General features: G+C 41.1%; 1 protein-coding gene across 1 annotated transcript in view; it reads left to right on the forward strand.

The window, feature by feature from the left end:
• The window catches only part of LOC144612139 (uncharacterized), a 41,176-nt gene extending 16,721 nt beyond the window's left edge, over positions 1-24,455 (forward strand). The window contains exons 2-8 of the mRNA XM_078431699.1: positions 900-1,007; positions 3,840-3,933; positions 4,149-4,268; positions 14,294-14,565; positions 15,340-15,407; positions 19,824-20,014; positions 23,252-24,455. Of these exons, the coding sequence (XP_078287825.1) occupies positions 900-1,007; positions 3,840-3,933; positions 4,149-4,268; positions 14,294-14,565; positions 15,340-15,407; positions 19,824-20,014; positions 23,252-24,180 (1,782 nt within the window). The 3' untranslated portion in view covers positions 24,181-24,455. The remainder of the gene's footprint in view (positions 1-899; positions 1,008-3,839; positions 3,934-4,148; positions 4,269-14,293; positions 14,566-15,339; positions 15,408-19,823; positions 20,015-23,251) is intronic.
• Positions 24,456-25,406: the final 951 nt, after the last annotated feature.

Consider the following 25,406-nt stretch of genomic DNA (forward strand, 5'->3'; position numbering starts at 1 on the left):
TGTGCATGCCAGAGACTGAGTTATTCCAACACTTTATCCTTGAAGTTCCTCTCTTAACATGTCACTGCTCCCTCAAGTACAGCACACTCCTGCAAAACATTTCCATAATGAGCCTTGGAAAATGGGAATATATTTCCATATGTCTGGAAAAACCCATTGGAGGAAAACACAGGCAGTGATTTCTGTTGTGTGAAGGAATGAGTAATTGAAGATACAGACTCCAATCTGAGACTAACTGTTTGGTCCACTGTGCAACAGTAATTCCTGCTCTCCTTAATGTCTCAGAGACAGGTACTACTTGCAACAGGCTCCACAAGTTTGTAGATGCTTAATCAAATGTGTCATTAATGACGCATCTATAAGTTTGCAGATGACACCGCTGTCTGGTCATGAACAATGAGGAGACAGAGTACAGGAAGGAGAAAGAGTACCTTGTAACTTAGTGTCAAATTAACAACATCCCCTTCAATGTCACAAGATGAAAAGCTAGTTCTCGACTTCAGGATAGAATACATGCCCCAATCATCATCAATAGTGCCAAAGTTCAAAGGATTCTTGGGCGTAAGATTACCAACAATTCTTTGTGGACCAATCTCATTGAAACAACAGCCACTGTTCCCCACAGTTAACAGACTACTGAATGGTCTTTCGATAAGCTAGATACAGTCCCGATTCTCCAACCTAGTTCATTTTCTCTGGAACTGTTGCATGACAATACTGAGAAATATATTTTGCAGTCTGCCATCTTTCCCTTCACTCTACCTTTTCTACTTGTGATGTATTATGTGATTTGATTGGATAGCATGCAAGTTAAAGCTTTTCCCAGTATTGCAAACACGTGACAACAATAAACATAAATCAACTGCTCTCTTTGTAAAATTCTGCAAATTAATTGACAGGATTACGTAAACCATAGGCATTGGTTTCTCCCAGATGAACAAAGTGGCATCAAGGCTCCAGATCTTGCAGAATGCAGAAAATGCTTTATGGTTGCCCTTTGTGAAAATGTAACAGCATAATTAATTTGTGGGAATCCTTGATATGTGGCTGTTCAAGATGGAGGAGGACAACCTGGAAGGCCTTTTGACCTCTTCAGGAAATCAAAGAGTCTCAAAAATATCATGATCCCAACCTCATAAGCCATTCACTCATATAGACACCAGCAGCAGAATCTTTAGCTTACTCAAAGACCTAAAGAATCAGTTCTCTCAAAACTGACAGAGCTGGAATGGGAGTAGTGATCCTCTACACCAAGGGATTGCCAATAAACAAGGGATATCAATGTGGACATTGAAATATATCTCAACATCCCTGGAAGAGATCATCCACAACACCCAAGAAGCCTGGCACTCTTCATTCCAAAGTACACTGGTTTCTCCAACCTGAAATGCACTGTTTACTATCTCCATAATGCACTGGGGTCTTTGTGGTAAGACTTCTATAACAACATGTCCCAAACCTGCAGCCTCTACATCATAAAGGTTGAGGGCAATGGGTGCTTGGGAGCACCACAACCTCCACATTCTGCACCATGTCACACAAGGGGCACTTTAGAAAGAACAAGAAATGCCAGCTCTGCCTGTGATGCCCTCAATCTTTCAATTAATAAACAAATGTCTGAAAGATAATGTTTAGAATTAAATGTTGCGGTATCTGTTCCTGCCCTCATTTTTATGTGCACACACACTTTTTTAGTTTGTTTTTGAGATACAGTGCGGAAACAGGCCCTTTCGGCCCACTGGGTCCGCTCCGACCAGCGATCCCCGCATTAACACTATCCTATACACTTCTAGGAACAATTTATTTTTACATTTACCAAGCCAGTTAACCTACATACCTGTACATCTTTGGAGTGTGGGAGGAAACTGAAGATCTTGGAGAAAACCTACGCAGGTCACGGGGAGAACGTACAAATTCCGTACAGACACCACCTGTAGTCGGGATCGAACCCGAGTCTCCGGCGCTGCATTCGCTGTAAGGCAGCAACTTAACCGCTGTGCGCACTGGTCATTGGAAAATTTGAAAGCTCCCAAGGGAGAAACTCCTGCCTGATACATTAATGCCTTGCAAATTTATTGACTTTGCAAGGCATTAATATATCAGGCAGGAGTTAATAATAATATATCAGGCAGGTTACGTGTGTCAAACCGTAAGATTTGTCTTATAATTTTTGATGAAATGAGTACACCCAGCAGACTTGTGATTAGTCCCAGATTATTGGCAGCAGGATATGTACAGTTTTGCTTTTAATGACTATTTCCTCCAGGAGAGATTCCTTACCAACATTCAAAAATTCCATCAGTGATTTCAAATTGAACTAACTTTACAATCAATACCAAAGTATTATGTCATTCAGAAGATGGTGACCATGGATAGCACAACCCCAAAAACATTGGGGCACAGTTATGCTTTTTGATGTTGCAACTTGTCACAGTCCTGAAATCAGAAATTGGACAAAGGTCAATGTTCCCATTAATGAAGAGGTGGGTTGCCCTAGTTGTTCATTATTCAATCCATTTACTCAACCATGGCACAAAGTGTCACTGTGAGTACAGGCAGCTAGAATAAGCCATTACTTTAAACCTGGAGGAATGGAAAGAAGAATTCTGATTGATTTCACTTACCACAGGGACGAGTGGTCATTGCGATTTCTGACCTGGAAATATACACATTCTCATCCGTCATACTCTTCATGCTGGTTGATTTTTCTTTAACTCTGAAAAATAATTGTAAGGTTGTTTGCTGTCTTTGTCAAATAGACGTGACAATTGAATAATAGCATGAATACTCTGGAGGAAATAATGATAACATTGCAAAGTGATATTTCCACAGATATTTGCACTGTTAAGTTCAGTGAAGATAAATACTTGAAGTTGGCCATAACAGATGATGAGCATTTTTATTTTTCACAGGATTGGATGTACCAAAGCCAGAATTCTTGACAAATCGGAGGAGAAGACGTCAAACCCAAGTCTACGAATCTAGCGAATCAGATGAGGATTCGACACCTAAACTTCTGACAAAAAATGCAAAACGTAATTTAAATCTGTTTGAAATATTAAATGCAGTTTTTCAACTATAATTGATTCTAATCAATTTGGCCATTAGCCTATGGAATCTGGTGCAAGGGTGATTTTATTCTTATCTTTGGAGTGGTAGGATACTTGTTAAATTGGAAAAAACATTTCCCAATGTGTTATTTATGAAATGTAAATTTACTTTTCCTAATTTTTAATTTTGTGATATGTTGCTTACATTTTTAACTCTAAAACATTAGATATATCCAGAATTGCCAAACTATTGAGATACAATCTGTGCTTTTCCAAAGCAGCACTGATGTGGCACTTTTTTTCCTAAGGAGTCAGAATCTTTAGGCATCCTTTTAAGAATACAAAAGGCAAGAATACGAAAAGAAAGCCCGTCGTAAAGGTAAGAACAGAAATTATTCCCAGGATAAAGGACATGTGAGAATTAACAGAGTGGCTCTACATTGACATTTTATTTTCTACAAGATAGAAATGACTGCTTTTTAGACAAATCTTCGTCACTGCTGTTGGAGTCAGGTGCTAACATTCGCAAATAAGTTTTTATTGTTGAAAGAGGAACAATTGTTCCCACATTTTCCCATATTTGCTGACAATATCAAACTTCCTTTTAGAGTAGAGTATGAAAGACGAGAGTTCACTGAAATATTGCACACAAGGCAGTTACTGCTTTTATTAGTAGCTTATTTGAGTATCCAAGTTAATAATGCGATGGAAGAAATAATCGAGAAGAAGTAGAGCCAATCTATTTGTGTCCTTATGAATCACAGGTTGCACCAAAATGTCTCTTTACAGGTCATTACAGGAGAGGGCAAAAGAGATTTGGGAGGAGCCGCTGAGGAAACGAAGGAAGGCACAGTGTTGGTGAAAAGAATCAAAAGAGCAACAGGTAATTCTGTTTGTAAAAGTAAAACTCAAAATGAGTAACTCCTGTGCATTCCAGTAAATGATGGAGATGATATAATGACCATCTGACAACCACCATGTCATTTCAATTCATAGAACATGTTGCATATTATGTAACTAACTTCCATATTTTACAGTTCAACCACTTACCTGACTTGAAACAATGTAATTAGGTTATTTTTGGCTTTCTTTTTTCAGTTTTGGGATCTACAAGCGAGGAAACGACCAAACAGACAGACAAAATAATTTATAATTTACGAAATAAAAAGAGGATCATCTATACAGAAGAACAGGAGCTCCGTAATGACGATTACCTGTGTATGTCCAAAGGAACCAATTTATTTCTTCAAAGCAACCATATTTCATTAGGAGCATTGAAGTGATGGCATGGTGCATTGGTAGCCAGTACAATGGTGGAACAATGCGGGCTTTGGTTCAAGAGCACAAAATTGTGTTCACTCATGAAGACATTTTTTCTTTTAACATTAATCACTGGTACTTTCCGTAACATTTGATGTTAACTTCTGGAATTTTGTCAGACATTGGAATCTGACATTGATTCCCCGGTAAACTGACAGTGACTGTTTAAAGAAAGTGTGGTTCATGTCCAATTTATGTAGGCACATTCCTGGTAATTGTGGGCATCATAAAGGATGTGAATCAATGTGCGTTCCTGTCATTTAAACAATGAGTCCCAAAGGATTCTTTATTGCAAAGCTACCAGTTAATTCTGTCATGTTGCACAAGATATCCAGCATCATCTGTGGAAAGAGAAACACAACTAATGTTTGAGGAGGAAGACCCTTTGTTGGAACTTCAATGTGAGATGCTAACACTGTTTTTATTTCCATAATTCTTCTCTGACTTGCTGGGATTACCAGCATTCATCTTGGATAGAATGTTTCCAGACTCATTTCAGTTTCAAATTCATTTTCCCACGAATTCAGCATTGTTTTCCTTTCTATTTGAAGATTGAATTTGACAACACAAATATTTGATTTCCCTTTTGTGAAATGCTCTCTTTCTTTGATATTTTTGATTAACCTCTCTTATTCCACCATATGATTCACTGAGCCAAATCTGTTCATCACAGTTGCATTCATGTAAAATTATATTAGTCTGGCCAACTCAACCTTGTCTTGCATTTGGTAAAGTGCAGTTTAGATACAAACCATGCAATTACTTTTCTACATTGTATACTTTATTAAATCTCTTTTCTTTTTGCATAGTTATAGGGTGCAAGTTGCATCAGGAGTTAAAATTGGCAAGTAATAAAGGTACAGTAGCCTGGATATAGGGTGCAAGTTGCATCAGGAGTTAATATTGGCATGTAACAAAGGTAATGCTAGGGTGGTTAAAGAGATTTCAATATGCAGGCAGACTGGGAAAATCAGTATGATACAGGACCCCAAGAAAGGGAGTTTGTAGATTGCCTCCAAGATGGATTCTTTGAACAGCTTGTATTGGAGCCTACCAGGGAGAAGGCAAGGGAAGTTAGAGATGGAATAAAACGAAAAGAAAAGATGTATAAGATAGCAAAGAGTAGCGGGAAGAGTGGGCAACTTTCAAAGGACAACAGAAGACGGCAAAAAGGGCAATACGGGCTGAAAAGATGAGGTAGGAAGCGAAGCTGGCCAAGAATATAAAGAAGGATAGTAAAAGCTTCTTTAGGTATGTTAAGAGAAAAAGATTAGTAAAGGCAAATGTGGGTCCCTTGAAGGCAGAAACGGGTGAAATGATTATCGGTAACAAGGAAATGGCGGAAGATTTGAACAGGTACTTTGGACCTGTCTTCACTAATGAAGGCACTAACAATCTTCCAGATGCACTAGTGGACAGAGTATCAAGGGTGTCAGAGGAACTAAAAGAAATTTGCATTAGGCGAGAAATTGGATTGGGTAGACTGATGGGACTGAAGGCTGATGAATTCCCAGGGCCTGATGGTCTGCATCCCAGGGTACTCAAGGAGATGGCTCTAGAAATCATGGACGCATTAGTGATTATTTTCCAATGTTCAATATATTCAGGATCAGTTCCTGTGGATTGGAGGGTAGCTAATGTTATCCCACTTTTCAAGAAAGGAGCGAGAGAGGAAACGGGGAATTATAGACCAGTTAACCTGACATCGGTGGTGGGGAAGATGCTGGAGTCAATTATTAAATAGGTAATAATGGCACATCTTGATAGTGGTAAAAGGATTGGTCCAAGTCAGCATGGATTTATGAAGGGGAAATCCTGCTTGACTAATCATCTGGAATTTTTTGAGGATGTGACAAGTAAAATGGATGAAGGAGAGCAAGTGGATGTAGTGTTTCTAGACTTTCAGAAAGCCGTTGTTTGATTAGGTACCACACGGGAGGTTGGTGAGCAAAATTAAATCACATGGCATTGGGGGTGGGGTATGGACATGGATAGAGAATTGGTTGGCAGACAGGAAGCAAAGAGTAGGAATAAACAGGTCCTTTTCAGAATGGCAGGCAGTGGAGAGTGGAGTGCCGTAAGGCTCAGTGCTGGGGCCGCAACTATTTATAATATAAGTGATTTGGATGATGGAAGTAGAAGTAACACTAGCACGTTTGCGGATGACACAAAGCTGGGTGGCAGTGGGAACTGTGAGGATAATGTTAGGAGGTTGCTAGGTGAATTGGACAGGTTGAGTGAGTGGGCAGATGCATGGCAGATGCAGTATAATGTAGATAACTGTGAGGTTATCCACTTTTTTTTTTTTTTTTTTGTAAATAAATTTTATTGGAGATAGGTACATCTTTACAGTCATACATTTTTAAATTGATAATATTGTCAATTATTATTATATTGTCTCCAATACCTTTTACCCCCTTTTTTTTAAAACTAGATAGAACTAAAGAAATAGATGAAGTAGAGAAGGAAAAGAGAGAGAAGCAAAATAAAAACAAAAACAAAAACAAATTATAAAAATAAGGACAAAGTTAGTTAAAGAAGAGTGGAGAAATTTATTAAAATAACAACTACTTCATTCGAGATATATTGGTACATTTCAAAGTATAGCATTTCATCCATTCTTTCGTCCGAGTGCTAGTCAGGCTCCTGTGCTGAACCATTCTGACCCTTTAAGTAATCAATAAAAGGAGACCATGTTTCAATGAATAGTTCCTGTTTGTCCAACAGGGAAAATCTGATTCTTTCCACGTTTAAGGTCTCCGTCATTTCTACAATCCACATTTTAATTGTGGGGACCGTAGGGCCTTTCCAAAATTTTAGAATTAATTTTTTTCCTGTTATTAAACTATAATCCATAAAGTTTCTTTGTATTGTTCTAAATGTTTGATTTAATTCTAATATTCCGAGTATAATTAATTTTGGATCTGGGTCCAATTGTGTGCTGGTTACTTTAGATATTATGCTAAAAATATTTACCCAGAATTTTTTAATTTTTATACAGTTTACATACATATGAAATAATGTAGCTTCTAAATGTTGACATTTATCACATTTAGGTGAGATATTTTGGAAAATTTTATGTAGTTTTGTTTTTGAATAGTGTAACCTATGTATTACTTTAAATTGTATTAGAGAATGTCTGGCGTTTAGTGAACACTGATATATCTGTTGCAAACTTTCTTCCCAAGTATCTTTCGTAATTACTTGGTTTAATTCTTTTTCCCATTTTTGTCTGTATAAGTCCGTGGAGGGAATGTCACTGTCTAATAAGATATTATATATATAAGATATTAATTTTTCTGTATTAGGATGTTTGTTCCAACATTCATCAAGAATTTCTGAATTTCTAATTCGAAAATTTTGGGAGTTCGATTTTACATAATCTCTAAGTTGAAGATATCTGAAATAATCATTTCCACGAAGACCATAATTCTGTTGCAACTCCTGAAATGTCAGAAAGGTGCCTTCCTTATAAAGCTGTCCCATATTTTTAATTCCATAATCCTTCCATTGTGTAAAACCCCCGTCTACCCATGAAGGCCTAAACAAAGGATTATTCACAATTGGAAGAGAAAGTGATAAATTATCTAATTTTAATGTCTTTTTTAATTGTTTCCAAATTCGTGTAGCACTAAATATTATAGGGTTTTCCCTATAAATTTTTTTATTTAATTTAGACGTGGCGAATAATATCGAACCAATATCAAAAGGTAAACAATCTTCCTTTTCCATTTTTAACCAGTCTGGTTGATGATCTATTTCTTCCAACCAGAAATTCATATTTTTAATATTAACTGCCCAGAAATAAAACAAAAAATTGGGTAAAGCCAGGCCTCCATTTATTTTTGATTTACACAAGTGTCTTTTGTTTATCCTATGATTCTTATAATCCCAGATAAAATCATTAACAATAGAGTCCAATTTTTTAAAAAAGTTTTTTGTCAGATATATCGGAATTGTCTGAAAAAGGTATAATATTTGCGGTAAAAAAATCATTTTTATGGCATTAATTTTGCCAACCATTGAGATAGGGAGTGTTTTCCAATATTGAATATTCTTATGTAATTTGTCCAGTAATGGGTGGAAATTTGCTTTAAATAATGATGTATATATCTTAGTTACATAGATACCTAGATATTTAAATTTTTCATTTACTATTTTAAATGGAAATTGTTGTATTATCTGTTTATTATGTTCCCTTATTGGCATAATTTCACTTTTTTTCCAATTTATTCTGTATCCTGAAAATGAACCAAATTGGGTTATTAGCTTTAATAAGTTTGGGATACTAATTTCTGGTTTTGTAATGTAAATTAATACGTCATCTGCATATAGAGAAATTTTATTCACTGTGTCCTTTGTGTTATATCCATATATTTCCGGATGCCCCCTAACTCTTTCTGCCAGTGGCTCAATAGCAAGCGCAAATAATAATGGGGATAACGGGCATCCTTGTCTACAACCTCTAGATAGGCTAAATTTCGATGACAACCTTTGGTTTGTAAATATTCTGGCCGTGGGATTTGTATATAACAGTTTTATCCATGTACAAAATTTCTCCCCTAGCTGCATATTTTCCATCACCGAAAATAAATAAGACCATTCAACCTGATCAAATGCTTTTTCAGCATCAAGTGAGATTATTGCTAAATCTTCATTAATAATTCTCTTGGAATATATAATATTAAATAATCTTCTTAGATTATAGTATGAGTATCGTTTCTGAATGAAGCCTGTTTGGTCAGGATGTATTAATTTATTCATCACTGTACTTAATCTATACGCTAGTATTTTAGTTAAAATTTTTTGATCTGTATTTAAAAGTGCAATTGCTCTGTATGATCCCGGATCTTCCGGATCTTTATCAGCTTTAGGAATGAGTGTTATTATAGATTCATTTAGAGTGTCTGGAAGTTTCTGTTGAGTATATATATACTCATACAGTCTATGTAAACGTGGGCTAAGCAAATCATGAAATTTTTTATAAAATTCGGAGCCTAAACCATCTGGTCCTACTGCTTTACCATTTTTTAAAGAACCAATAGACTCCTCAATATCCTTTGTCGTAATCTCCCTTTCTAGTACTTCTCTATCGTTTGAATCTAAACCTTTTAAATTACATTTTTTTAAAAAGTCTGCTATTCCTTCTGATTGTGCTACGGTTTTAGTTGAATAAAGGCTCTGATAATATTGGAGAAATCTATCATTTATGTCCTTGGGCGTTTTTAATAATTCTCCTGTCTCTGTTCTAATTTTATAAATTATTTTTTCCCCTTCCATTTTTCGTAACTGACGTGCTAATAGTTTTTGTGGTTTATCTCCAAATTCAAAATGCAATTGTTTTGTTTTTTGATATAGTTTTATTACTTGTTCTGAATACATTTTATTTAATTTATATTTCAATACCGCAATTTTATTATATTTTAGAGTAGATGGCATTCTCGCATTTTCTATATCTAGTTGTTTGATTTCACTTTCCAATGTTTGTTGCTTAATCCTGTTCTCTTTATTATAAAAAGCTTGAGCCGAAATTAATGTACCTCGAACATACGCTTTAAACGTTTCCCACATAAGAGAAATAGGTGTGTCAGGGTTGTCATTTACCTCAAAAAATATTTGAATCTGTTTAATAATATATTCCTGGCATGACTTTTCGTTCACTATTTGTGGGTTAAATCTCCAATATGCTTGTTTCTCGGACCTTCCATTTAATTTAATCATGAATGTTAAAGGTGCATGATCTGAGATTATAATATTATGGTATTTTGAATTATAAGTGAGTGAAATAAGTTTAGCGTCGACCAAAAAATAATCTATTCTTGAATAGGTTTTATGTACAGGTGAGTAAAATGAGTATTCTCGTCCGGTTGGGTTTTCCACTCTCCAAACATCTTTAATATTACTAGTATCCATATATGCATTTAATAAATCACTGGAATGTGATTTGGTTTTCCTTTGTCTTGTTGATCTGTCTAAATATGAATCTAAAGTACAATTTAAATCTCCTCCAATTACTAAATTATGTTGTGCTATTTCCGGAATGCAGTTAAATATTTTCTTGAAGAACAGTGGACTATCAAAGTTTGGTCCGTATACATTAACAAAAATCATTTTTTGTGCATTTAATTCTCCTATTACAATAACGTATCTGCCATCCTTATCAGTTATAGTTGATGTATGTTTGAATAAAGTACCTTTCCGAAATAATATTGCTACGCCTCTTGATTTATGTGTAAAAGAAGAATGATATGTTTTATCTATCCATTTAGCTTTCAGCCTATGCTCGGCATCTTTTTTTAAATGTGTTTCTTGGATGAAAATCACGTCCGCTTTAATTTCTTTTAAATGTGCTAATACTTTGCCTCTCTTAATTGGTTCATTAATACCTTTAACGTTCCAACTACAAAACGTTATTCCTTCATTCCCCGTATTCCTTTTTAAATCTTGCATTTTTTTGTCTATGGGGGTCTATAATAGAGCCAATGGTTCAGTTTGGCAGACCCGACCCCGCACCCGAACACTGAATAGATGAACCCTAAGACTCTTAAATACCTCTCACATATGTATCTCCTTTGCTCCAATTTATAACTCCATTCAAACTGAAAATAATAATGATAGTTTATAATAGAAAAAAAAAGAGAATAGATTAGAAAATTAGTATTGTGCACAAAGAAGGAAAAAACTACATCTAATGTTAGTGCAGTTAGTGCTAGCCATACTAACATGGCTACCCATCTACCGACTTCCGTAGTTGGTGTTTCAAACTTATCCAGCCCCTATATTTCTTGGAACTTGTGTTCCATAGCAATATTTTACCGGGGGTATATCAAGTTCCAATAGTCGAAAGAGTTATAATACAAATAATAAAACCCAGAGTTGAAGGAACTATAAGTAACTTTATGAGTACGTATTAGTCATTAGTAATAATTATTGATTCTAATTGTTAAAAATACCGCGGTATCATTTTAGTATTCCTTAGTTAGTTATATTAGTAGAGCAGTTGTTAGTATCCATGGCCGAATTTCCGATCCGCTTCTTTCTCAGCTTCTTTAGTCATCCATTCAATTCCATGCAGTCCTGCAAAGTCATTAAATCATGATGAGGGATCAGGCATCCTTTCATGGGATAAACTTCTTGGCAAAGTCCAGTGATTTCACAGGGTCGGAGAAAAAGTATTCCTTCTTCTCATAAGTAACTCTTAAGATAGCTGGATAACTCACACCATATTTCAAATCCTCCACTGCCCTTAAAATACTTTTGGTCTCGTTGAATGCTTTTCGTTTCCTTGCAACCTCTGTTGGATAATCTCGGTAAATGCTGATCCTGTAACCCTTAAGATCAAGCTTTCTGTTTCTTGATGCTTTTTGCATTATCTCCTCCACAACATAGTCGTTTTGGACTTTTATTATTATTTGTCTTGGGGGTGCGCCTACTCTTGTCTGGCGTCTCATCACTCTATGTGCTCGGGCTAGTTGAGGCTTTTGGTCCAGAGATAAAACTTCTTGCAGTAAATTTGCAGTGAATTCTCGGATATCTTGATCTTTCTCTTCCCCTTCTGGGATACCTGCAATTCTTAAATTCTGTCTTCTCTGGCGACCTTCCAGCTCAATACATTTCTCGTTTACTTTGACCATCATATCAGTTAGACGTTGATTTTCTGTAACGAGTTTTGCTGTAGTGTGAGCGCTTGTTTCGGCTAGCTCTTCAAGGTCTTTTATAACACCCGTCTGGTAATTCAATGCCTTTTCCACAGGATTCAGCCTTTCATCAAATTCAACTTTCCCCTTTTGAATTTTCTCATACATCTCCTTTGATAGTCCAAATATTATTTCAGAGATTTCTTTCGACAAATCATTCTTCAATTCCACTGCTATATTCTTAGTCTCAAACTTTAAGTCCTTCATTTCCTCCTTAATTTTTTTTATTTCTCCAGCAACATTCATCTGCTTCATTTCTTCCCTCAAACCAGCAACATTCATCTGCTTCATTTCTTCCCTCAAACCAGCCATTTCATTTGCAATGAAGTTTTTGAGTTCCTCACCTTCCGCTTTTTTAGTCAATTTTTTCGCCGTCACATCTTCTAGGGATAACGTCCTACCTGAGGCCGAGGCTTCGGTCAGGCCTTCCCGCGGATTCTGCCTAGTAGCCCGACTTTTCGCTTTATCCGTGGGTGGGCTGTGCACCGGAAACATTATAAGTCGCGCGCCTGATAGCGTCACCTATAACAATCAGTGCAATCGCTGTAGAGGCAGCAGGCGGCAGGTAGGTCGTTTTATCCCCGGTTTTTCTCCGTTTTTTACGAGGAGCTGGCTGGCGTTACCCTCTAGCCCTCCATAGCGCCACCGGAAGTCCTTGTACACCAGTTACTGAAAGTAAGCGTGCAGGTACAGCAGGCTGTGAAGAAAGCTTATGGCATGTTGGCCTTCATAACGACAGGATTTGAGTATAAGAGTAAAGAGGTCTTTATGCAGTTGTATAGGGCCCTGGTGAGACCACATTTGGAGTATTGTGTGCCGTTTTTGTCTCCTAATTTGAGGTAGGACGTCCTTGCTATTTAGGCAGTGCAGTGTAGGTTCACGAGGTTAATCCCTGGGATGGAGGGACTGTCATATGAAGAAAGATTGGAAAGACTATGGTTATATTCACTGGAGTTTAGAATGATGAGAGGGGTGGCAGTGGGAACTGTGAGGATAATGTTAGAGACATAAATAGAGACATAAAATTATGAAGGGACTGGACAAGGCAGATGCAGGAAAAATGTTCCCAATGTTGGGGGAGTCCAGAACCAGGGGACACATTCTAAGAATAAATGGGAGGCCATTTAAAACTGAGGTGAGAAGAAACTTTTTCACCCAGAGAGTTGTGAATTTGTAGAATTCTCTGCCACAGCAGGCAATGGAGGCCAATTCACTGAATGAATTTAAGAGTTTGGTAGAGCTCTTGGAGCTGGTGGAATCCAGAGATATGGGGAGAAGGCAGGTACAGGTTACTGATTGTGGATGATCAGCCATGAGCACTGTGAAGGGCCAAATGGCCTCCTCCTGTACCTATTTTAGATGTTTCTATGATGTTGGGGGAGTCCAAAACCAGGGACCACAGTTTAAGAATAAGGGGTAGGCCATTTAGAACCGAGATGAGGAAAAAAAAATTCACCCAGAGAGTTGTGAATTTGTGGAATTCTCTGCCTCAGAAGGCAGTGGAGGCCAATTCACTGGCTGCATTCAAAAGAGAGTTAGATAGAGCTCTTGGGGCTAGCGGAATCGAGGGATATGGGGAGAAGGCAGGAACAGGGAACTGATTGTGGATGATTAGCCATGATCACATTGAATGGTGGTGCTGGCTCGAAGGGCCGAATGGCTTGCTCCTGCACCTATGTCAATGGTCTTAATTCATCTGCCTTGTTACAAATGCTTCATAAGTTCACATAATAGACTTACTTTTATCCTTCAAAACACTTTTCTTGGAGTTGACTCCATGCACTACAGCACTGTTACCGTTAAACATACTTTGCATTACATCATGCTTGTTATTACTAAATGCAAAATTATATTCCATGGTCATGATTTTTCTCTGGATGTTTATAAATATCCATACAGTTTAACACGGCAGCCATTTTGAATTTAATAGCGGCATCTTACCCCAAAGATTTTCATGGGGGACAAACATCACAAAGAGATTCTTCACAAATCGGCCACTATTAATCTTTCACATTTTCAATGCTTCCGCAGAAGAGTAATTTTGGAAAGAGTAATTTTCCCAAGATCTCCTGCACAACATCTACATCATGGTCGTATTATATTCTGAAATACTTTTAATAAGATAACATCTTTTGTGGATCAACAAGCATTTTCAGTACCAAGTGCAGCCATTTTCAATAACGCCAACACCCTGATCAGTTCTTAATTTTATACTTTCCGTTTTAGTTTGTGAAGCCTGTGAGACATTTTTTATTGAAGAATGCCCTGTGCATGGCCCACCAATCTTCATGAAGGACACTGTCATTGATTACAATCGCCCCGATAGAGCTCATTTAACTCTACCAGAGGGCCTCAGCATTGCCACGTCCAAAATTCGTAAAGCCGATCTTGGCGTCTGGAATGAAGGGAAGGTTATTCCCAGGGGCATTAATTTTGGACCTTATGAAGGAGAAGTTTCAAATGAAAAAGAAGCTGCTATCAGTGGTTATTCATGGGCGGTAAGTGGTTCCAATAGTTCATCATGGAAAATGCTCAGCAGGTTTGATAACATTTGTTGAAGAAAGATCATCATCCTGAAATGTGAGCTGTGTTTTATCCTCCACGAATGCTGCCTGCCTTGCTGGGTATCTCCTGAATTCTCTGTTTTTATTACAATTTTTTTGTAGCTGAATTATTTTATATTCTAATCAAAGTCATCAAGTTTCTTACCAATAAAGAGACAGTTTGAAGCTAACTGAAAATAATTTTTGTAACTTAGATTCTTAATTACATGTTTCCATTTTAATTTGGTTGTCAATGTGAGTAGAGACTGAAGGGTCTGTGCTCTTTGTCTTTCTCTTCTGTTCCAGTGATTCCCACTTCACTGCTCAGACTGGCATCCCTCTCCCTCACCCAATCTCTGAGCTGACTCAGTGCCCCATCTCCTTCCTGTTCTGCTGCCCCTCTTTCACCCTGATGTCCGACCTCCTTGTTTGAGAATACATTGAACGTTTCTGACTAATCAGAAATCATTAGCACAGTGACATTACCAAAATTAAAGAACCTATTACAACCCGACAAAGCTCCTTGAAATTGTGCAAAATGTTTATTATATTCTTGGGGTTTCTTTGCCATGTGATTTAATTCGCAGGAATTTTCGAGTGATCTGATATAAAAATATAATCAAGTAAAATAGGTGAAGTGGTAGTTAGTTGAAGGGAACTGGGAACTGTAAGCTTCACGTTTGTTTTCTTTATCAATGTGGTTTTTTAAACTAAATATCTCTTTTATAGATCAGTAAGGCAAACAATGACACTGAATACATTGATGCACAGGATGAATCTAAATCGAACTGGATGAGGTAAGGGAAAGACTAATGCTTATCATAATAATAAGCAATAACTGGGTTATTTCAGAAAGGAGACACAAGAGACTGCAGATGCTGGAATCTTGGAGTAAAAGCAAAGTGTGAGAGGAACTCAGTGGGTCAGGCAGCATCTGTGCAGGGAATCGACAGACAACGTTTCGGGTGGGACTTTTTTTCAGACTGATGGAGTACAAGGGAATAAAGCTGGAAAAGAGAGGTGTGGGTGGGACAAAGGTGGGCAAGTGAGGGGAAAGAAACATAGAAAATAGGTGCAGGAGGAGGCCCTTTGAGCCGGCACCGCCATGCACTGTGATCATGGCTGATCATCCACAATCAGTAACCTGTGCCTGCCTTCTCCCCATATCCCTTGATTCCACTAGCCCCAAGAGCTCTATCTGACTCTTTTAAATTCATCCAGTGAATTGGCCTCCACTGCCTTCTGTGTCGGAGAATTCCACAAATTCACAACTCTCAGGGTGAAAATGCTTCTTCTCACCTCAGTTTTAAATGGCCTCTCCTTTATTTTAAAGATTGTAATCCCTGGTTCTGGACACCACCAACATTGGGAACATTTTTCCTGCATCTAACTTGTACAGTCCTTTTATAATTTATACATCTCTATAAGATCCCCTCTAATCTTTCTAAACTCCAGTGAATACAGGTCCAATCTTTCCAATCTTTCCCCATATGACAGTCCCGCCATCCCAGGGATTAACCTGGTGAATCTACGTTGCGCTGCCTCAATAGCAAGGACATCCTTCCTCAAATTAGGAGACCAAAACTGCACATAATACTCCAGATGTGGTTTTACCAGAGCCCTAAACAACTGCAGAAGGATCTCTGCTCCTATACTTAAATCTTCTCGTTATGAAGACCAACATGCCATTGGCTTTCATCACTGCTTGCTGTACCTGCACACTTACTTTCAGTGCCTGGTGTACAAAGACACCCAGGTCTCGCTGCACTTCCCCTTTACCTAATCTGATACCATTGAGATAATAATCTGCCTCCTTGTTTTTGCCACTATGCTTTGTGTCATCTGTAAACTTGCTAGTGTTACTTGTAATTCCAACATCCAAACCATTAATTTATATGATGAATAGTTGCGGCCCCAACACTGAGCCTTGCGGCACTCCACTCGCAACTGCCTGCCATTCCGAAAAGGACCCGTTTATTCCTACTCTTTGCTTCCTGTCTGCCTTCCAATTCTCTATCCATGTCAGTACCCTACCCCCAATACTGTGTGCTCTAATTTTGCTCACCAACCTCCCGTGTGGGACCTTATCAAAAGCTTTCTGAAAGTCTACGTACACTACATCCACTGGCTCTCCTTCATCCATTTTACTTGTCACGTCAAAGAATTCCAGAAGATTAGTCAAGCAAGATTTCCCCTTCATAAATCCATGCTGACTTGGACTTATCCATTTACTGCCATTATTGTCAAATGTGCCGTTATTGCCTCTTTAATAATTGACTCAAGCATTTTCCCCACCACCGATGACAGGCTAACTGGTCTATAATTCCCCGTTTTCTCTCCCGCTCCTTTCTTGAAAAGTGGGATAACATTAGCGACCCTCCAATCCACAGGAACTGATCGTGAATCTATTGAACATTGGAAAATGATCACCAATACATCCACGATTTCTCGAGCCACCTCCTTGAATACCCTGGGATGCAGACCATCATGCCCTGGGGATTTATCAACCTTCAGTCCCATCAGTCTACGCAATACTATTTCTCGCCTAATGCAAATTTCTTTCAGTTCCTCTGTCTCCCTAGATCCTCTGTCCTCTAGTACATGTGGGAGATTGTTTACGTCTTCCTTAGTGAAGACAGATCCGAAGTACCTGTTCAACACTTCCACCATTTCCTTGTTACCCACAATAATTTCACCCGTTTCTGCCTTCAACGGACCCACATTTGTCCCAACTAATCTCTTTCTCTTAACATACTGAAAGAAGCTTTTACTGTCCTTCTTTATATTCCTGGCCAGCTTCCCCTCGTACTTCATCTTTTCAGCCTGTATTGCCTTTTCCTTTTCCTCGAGTTCCCTTATTAAATCTGGTTTGTTGGACAACACTGAATCCAGAATTGCCATCTCTCTGGTAGGCTTGAGTACAAACTGCTCTAAGAATCCATCTCGAAGGCACACTGCAAACTCCCTTTCTTGGGGTCCAGAACCAATCTGATTTTCCCTGTCTCCCTGTGAACTGTGAACTGTGAGGAAGATGCTATGAGTTGCAGGGTGACTTGGACAGGTTGCGTGAGTGGGCGGATGCATGGCAGACGTAGTTTAATGTGGATAAGTGTGAGGTTATCCACGTTGGTGGTAAGAATAGGAAGGGAGAGTATTATCTGAATGGTGTCAAGTTAGGAAAAGGGGACGTACAACGAGATCTGGGTGTCCTAGTGCATCAGTCACTGAAAGGAAGCATGCAGGTACAGCAAGCAGTGAAGAAAGCCAAGGAATGTTAGCCTGCATAACAAGAGGAGTTGAGTATAGGAGCAAAGAGGTCCTTCTGCAGTTGTACAGGGCCCTGGTGAGACCGCACCTGGAGTACTGGGTGCAGTTTTGGTCTCCAAATTTGAGGAAGGATATTCTTGCTATTGAGGGCGTGCAGCGAGATTTACTAGGTTAATTCCCGGAATGGCGGGACTGTCGTATGTTGAAAGACTGGATCGACTAGGCTTGTATACACTGGAATTTAGAAGGATGAGAGGAGGTCTTATCGAAACGTATAAGATTATTAAGCGGTTGGACACGTTAGAGGCAGGAAACATGTTCCCAATGTTGGGGGAGTCCAGAACAAGGGGCCACAGTTTAAGAATAAGGGGTAGGCCATTTAGAACTGAGATGAGGAAAAACATTTTCAGTCAGAGAGTTGTAAATCTGTGAAATTCTCTGCCTCAGAAGGCAGTGGAGGCCAATGCTCTGAATGCATTCAAGAGAGAGCTAGATAGAGCTCTTAAGGATAGCGGAGTCAGGGGGTATGGGGGAAGGCAGGAACGGGGTACTGATTGAGAATGATCAGCCATGATCACATTGAATGGCGGTGCTGGCTCGAAGGGCAGACTAGCCTCATCCTGCACCTATTGTCTATTGTCTGCCTGCATATTGAAATCTCCCATAACCACAAACCTTTGTTACATGCCAGTTTTAACTCCTGCTGCAACTTAAACCCTATATCTACGCTATTGTTTGGGGGTGTGTACATAACTCCCATACCTTTACAATTGCTCAACTCTATCCACAGTGACTCTATATCGTCAGACCCTATGTCATCTCTCACAAAGGACTGAATTTCATCCCTTCCCAACAGAGCTACCCCACCTCCTCTGCCCACCTGCCTGTCCTTTCTATAGGACGTATAACCCTGAATATTCAGTTCCCAGTCGCGATCCTACTGCAGCCATGTCTCTATAATCCCCACAATATCATATCTACCAATCTCTAACTGAGCCTCAAGCTCAACCTCTTTACTTCTTATACTTTGCACATTCATATATAACACTTTTAATCCATTACTCATCTCACCTTTCACATCAATTCCTATTACACTTGGCCATTCTCTCCTATACTCTCTTTCCCTTCAACTCCATCTTTGTTTATCCCATTTGACATCCCCCTCCCCCCACTATTTAGTTTAAAAGAGGGGATGAATGGGAAATACATGACTCGGGGAAGGAAAATGGTCCATTTTACTCATTAATCCAGAAAGATTCAGCATTCTGTCTGGGCGATGCTTTCCTTGCCTAAACCAGCCTTTCTCCTTGAATCACTCCATGACCCACAACTCCTATCTCAAGCCTCGTGCTTTTGGAATGTCACCTGATGCTGCAAAACTTTGCATCAAATATTCAGCCTGTCATGTCTTGATCTGTGACTGGGAGACTGATGCCACAGTTTAAAATCAGGTCTTGATGTTAAAATCTGTGGTATCTCCGTGAAACCAATATTCCAAGAGAAGAATAACTCAATTCACGCCACGCTGCATCACAGCTGCTCTGTCTTTGCCTCCCTGTAACTAACACAGCCAGGGTCAACAGTGTTTAATTGTTCCACAATGAAATTCTAACTTCCTGCAGTTTAACAAGTCTGTTAACGCAATAACATGCAGATAAATAGAAAGTAATCAATACAATACCAACAACAGTAATACCAGGTAGACATAAAAACAGAAAAGACTGGAAACACTGCATTGGTCTGGCCGCTTCTGTGGGAAGAGAAACAAAGTTCAAGTTTCCTTCAGCAGTGTGCTGACAAAGGGTGTACAATATTTCAGGTTGAATTTGGACCATGGCTGGGGACATCTCCCATTCAACAGACTTTGCTGATATACTTTACGTTCTGTGTTCACTTATAATTTTAAGTGACTGTTGTACCTTCTATCTGTGCTTGTTGTGTTGCAGATTTGTGAACTGTGCCAGAAAGGGGAAGGAACAGAACCTTGTTGCCTTCCAGCACCGGGGCAACATTTACTACAGGACTTGCAAGCCGGTTCCTCCTCACTGCGAGTTGCTGGTCTGGTACGGTGATGACTATGCCAAGGAGCTGGGAATCACATGGACCACAATGTGGATGTCAAACCAAGACCCAAAACGTGAGGATTCTGCACAAATCGGGGAACTGCAGGCAACTTTAATTGTGTGGGAAGGAACTGCAGATGCTGCAGATAGACACAAAATGCTGGATTTACTCAGCGGTACAGGCAGCATCTCGTGAGAGAAGGGATGGGTGATGTTTTGGGTCGAGACCCTTCCGATTAGTTAGCGAAGAGGGAAACGAGAGATATTAAACAACGATGTAGAGAGATAAAGAACAATAAATGAAAGATATGCAAAAAAATAAAAATAATAAAGGAAACCTACCATTTCTGGACTATCTCCGACATCTCCCTCCCGTTTCTGGACCTCCCATCTCCATCACAGGAGACAGACTAGTGACTGACATCTACTATAAACCCACTGACTCGCACAGCTATCTGGACTACACTTCTTCCCACCCTGTCTCCTGCAAAAAGTCTATCCCCTACTCCCAATTCCTCCGTCTACGCCGCATCTGCGCCCGGGATGAGGTGTTTCACACTAGGGCATCAGAGATGTCCTCATTCTTCAGGAAACGGGGCTTCCCCTCTTCCATTATAGATGAGGCACTCTCTAGGGCCTCTTCTGTATCCCGCAGCTCCGCTCTTGCTCCCCCTCACCCCATTCGAAACAAGGACAGAATCCCCCTCGTTCTCACCTTCCACCCTATCAGCCAGAGTATCCAACAAATCATCCTCCAACATTTCCGTCACCTCCAACGGGACCCCACTACTGGCCACATCTTCCCATCCCATCCCCTTTCTGTGTTCCGCAGAGACCATTCCCTCCGTAACTCCCTGGTCCACTCGTCCCTTCCTACCCAAACCACCCCATCCCCAGGCGTTTTCCTCTGCAACCGCAGGAGATGCAACACCTGTCCCTTTACCTCCCCCCTCAACTCCATCCAAGGACCGAAACAGTCTTTCCAGGTGAGGCAGAGGTTCACCTGCACTTCCTCCAACCACATCCATTGCATCCGCTGCTCTAAATGTCAATTTCTTTACATCGGCGAAACCGAACGCAGGCTCGGCGATCGTTTCGTTCAACACCTTCACTCAGTCCGCCTTAACCAACCTGATCTCCCGGTGGCTGAGCACTTCAACTTCCCCTCCCACTTCCAGTATGACCTTTCTGTCATGGGCATCCTCCAGTGCCATAGTGAGGCCCACCGGAAATTGGAGGAACAGGAACTCATATTTGGCTTGGGCAGCTTGCAGCCCAGTGGAATGAACATTGACCTCAACTTTAGATAGTTCCTCTGTCCCTCTCTTCCCCTTCCCCTTCCCAGTTCTTCCTCTATCTTCCTGTCTCCACTTATATCCTTCCTTTGTCCAGCCCCCCTGACATCAGTCTGAAGAAGGGTCTCGACCCGAAACGTCACCCATTCCTTCTCTCCTGAGATGCTGCCTGACCTGCTGAGTTACTTCAGCATTTTGTGAATAAGGGAAACAGGCCTTTGTTATCTGTTTATGTGAAAATAAGAAGCTGGTGCGACTTGGGTGGGGGAGGGAGAGAGAGAAAGGGAATACCGGGTTTACTTGAAGTTCGAGAAATCAATATTCATACCTCTGGGCTGCAAGCTGCCCAAGCAAAATATGAGATGCTGTTCCTCCAATTTGCGTTTAACCTCACTCTGACAATGGCGGAGACCTAGGACAGAAAGGTCAGTGTGGGAATGGGTAGGAGAATTAAAGTGTTTAGCAACCAGGAGATCAGGTAGGTTCAGGTGGACTGCGTGAAGGTGTTCAGCAAAACGATCGCCATAATCCGTCTATGTTTGGTCTTGCCGATGTATAAGAGTCCACATCTTGAACACAGTAGATGAGGTTGGAGGAGGTGCAAGTGAACCTCTGCCCAACCTGAAAGGACTGTTGGGGTGCCTGAACAGATTTGAAGGAGGAGGTATTGGGGCAGATGTTGCATCTCCTGCAGGGGAAGGTACCTGGGGAGGGGGTGGTTTGGGTGGGAAGGGCCCAATTAACCAGGGAGTTGCGGAGGGAACGGTTTCTGTGGAAGGCGGAAAGGGGTGGAGATGGGAAGACGTGACTAGTGGTGGGATACCGTTGGAGGTGGCGAAAATGTCGGAAGATTATGTGTTGTATGTGAGGGCTGATGGGGGTGAAAGGTAAGGACTAGCGGGACTCTGTCTCTGTTACGAATGGGGAGAGGGGGAGGAAGGCAGAGCTGTGGGGTACCGAGGAAACAGGAGTGAGGCCTCATCTCTGATGGGAGAGGGGAACCTCCATTCCCTAAAGAATGAGGACATGTCAGATGTCCTGGTAGGGAACCCCTCATCTTGATGTGGCATAGACGGAGGAATTAGGAGTAGGGGATGGAGTCTTTGCAGGAAGCAGGGTGGGAAGAAATGTAGACAAGGTAGTTGTGGACTGTCAGTGGGTTTGTAATAGATGTCAGCCTGTGATGGAGACTGAGATCAAGAAAGGCGAGGGTGGTGTCAAAGATGGTCCAAGTGAATTTGAGTGCAGGATGGAAATTGGTGGTGAAGTTAATGAAGTCCATGAGTTCTGGATGGGTGCAGGAGGTAGTACCGATGCACTTGTCAATGTGACGGAGATCGAGGTCAGGGATAGGGCCAGTGTACGCCTGGAACAGGGATTGTTCAACATAATCAAACTTTAACTAATTTACTGTAAAATAATTACGGGTGTTTAAAGTGGCACGTCAGAAACTATGATCAAAAACAAAGCAGCAGTTGTAGTAAGGATGAGAAATTTGCAGAATAGTGAAGTGCAGAGAATTGTGCTGAATGATGTCGCAGGTGTCAGAAGCACAAAAACTTTCTGGATGCACTGATTTTATTCAAAACATCCTTGTAGCAACTCACGCTGAATCACTGAGCATTTACAAAGATGCAGTCAGCCCCTTTGCCCTGCTGTCGTCCTCAGCAACTCCCAGCTCATGATGTTATTTGACATCTGCACTTTGCTTTTCACTTGCCCATTTTAACAAGCCAGTTATCACACTGGGTTAGAAGAATTCTTAAAAACTTACTGACGTGTACCTTGTTCCTTGGGGATATTAAAGACTGAATCCATCCCCCTGGAGTATTTATCAAAATCATCTGGTGATTGATAAATCCCTCCTCCCCACAATCTTTCACTAGTCACGCCTGTAAATTATTTCAATTAACATCTCCGAGCAGCTCCATTAACACTGAAGCATTTACTAATCTGTCTTCCAAATCAGATCGTGGATTTTTTGCTGAAAGTGATCATTTCTGTTTCCTTCTCCAGCGGTAGACGGCGTGACCCAAGGAGACTGTCATCCCTGCCCTCACTGCACTATAGCATTCACCACGGCGGAGTACCTTACAAGGCACTTAAGAAGGCATCCTGAAGCCCCCAGACCAACGCCAGCTGGTCAACCTTCTTCCCCCAGAGTGGACACTGATCCACAAAGTAAACGTGAGCAGAGTCCGCTCACACCATCTGACAGAAGGAGGGCAATAGGGAAGTCAGGTGATATTCCAGGACGAATAACGGAGAGACGGCATGAATGTGCAGAATGTGGGAAGTGTTTTACGCGGGCAGCGACTCTCCACCGACACCAGCGGACCCACACCGGAGAGAGGCCGTACACATGTTCTGTCTGTGGGAAGGGCTTTGCACAGGCAGGGAACCTCCATCTACACCAGCGGACCCACACCGGAGAGAGGCCATACACATGTTCTGTCTGTGGGAAGGGCTTTGCACGGACAGGGCACCTCCATCTACACCAGCGGACCCACACCAGAGAGAGGCCATACACATGTTCTGTCTGTGGGAAGGGCTTTGCACAGGCTGGGAACTTCCATCTACACCAGCGGACCCACACCGGAGAGAGGCCATACGCATGTTCTGTCTGTGGGAAGGGCTTTGCACAGGCTGGGAACCTCCATCTACACCAGCGGACCCACACCGGAGAGAGGCCATACACATGTTCTGTCTGTGGGAAGGGCTTTGCACAGGCTGGGAACCTCCATCTACACCAGCGGACCCACACCGGAGAGAGGCCGTACACATGTTCTGTCTGTGGGAAGGGCTTTGCACGGGCAGGGAACCTCCATGTACACCAGCGGACTCACACCGGAGAGAGGCCGTACACATGTTCTGTCTGTGGGAAGAGCTTTTTTTATCTCTTTCAGCAGAAAGCTCACACCTGCCGTGAAACGTGCCCTGTGTGAGGGAATGTTTTTAAGGACACAGCAGCTTTCACTGTTCACCTGAGAGCCTGTGCAGAACAGTAAAAGGTCACCAATTGTCAGTGTTATCATTTCCTTTATATTATTTTATTTTATATTATTTCAATTATTTCCTTTTGAATTACGTTGAGTAATTATTTCTGTTTCCAGTCAGTATCAATATTGGCACTTGCTGTATTTCCCTCTTTATGGTGATACTTTGTGTGGAGAAGTCTGGGGTATAAGGGATGGGTCCGTGGTTCCCACTCCCTGTGTGAATTGGGGACCAGGGATCGGTATCATTGCCGCATGTCCGACCCTCTCCAGACTGCATCTTCCGACTGGGATAGACTGCCCCCACTGGGATATTCTGACTGTGCTGTTGTGATGCAGTCTGGTTCTCGCACTGAGTTCATCAACATGGCGATTGATACATCAGCCACTTTTATTGTTGCCGCAAGTCAGGAGAACCGTTCTGTGCCGTGGGCTCATTGCTCCGGTTACTTTGATCAAACTGCTGGTCCCTGCAGGTTTCACTTTATTCCTGTGAGATTTCATGAAGCGGTGATCAGTAAAATGCTGACACTGGAGTTTGAACGTTTAAAGTGTTGTTCGAAGTATAAGGAGAAGGTGAGTTTGTAAATTGAATCGTTGGTTGTGTTGGTTGATGTAATTTATTTAACGGAGGTTTGAGATCCGAAATGTGTTTTAATTTGTATCATTCTGCGTTGTATTTAAAATATTTCTGTGTGAGGCGATTGACCGGCACCCGCGTTGTTCCGGCTAAATCTGTTCATGTTATTCTCATGTTATTAAAGTAATTGTGTTGTGAATCAATGTGATTGGAGTATGTTTAATGGCGGTTGCATCAACTCCTGGGAGCTCCGTGCATCATGTTCCCTGTTGTTGCTGATGGGAAGTGCAGCGGCTCAGTGGACGCACGGCGCTGGTCACTGTGTAATCCCCTCCTGCCTCATCACCAAACCTTCCCAGCGCTCGGCTCTCCACCCCTGCCGCTGCAGCGCCTGCACACATGCACCGTCCAGTATTTATGCTCTTTGTTCAGCCGGCCGGCTTCACCCTCTGCAGCGCTGCATCAATACACACGCGGCTCATACAAGCTGTTTCCCCAGTCTGTGTCCGATGCGCTTGTGACGTGGTCCCTGCTCCTCCGGCCGCCGTGAGGTTCCCGCGGTGGGCAACGAGTGCGTGTGTGTGTGGGACCCTGG

The sequence above is a fragment of the Rhinoraja longicauda genome, chromosome 43, assembly GCF_053455715.1.
Source record: "Rhinoraja longicauda isolate Sanriku21f chromosome 43, sRhiLon1.1, whole genome shotgun sequence".
NCBI lineage: Eukaryota > Metazoa > Chordata > Chondrichthyes > Rajiformes > Arhynchobatidae > Rhinoraja > Rhinoraja longicauda.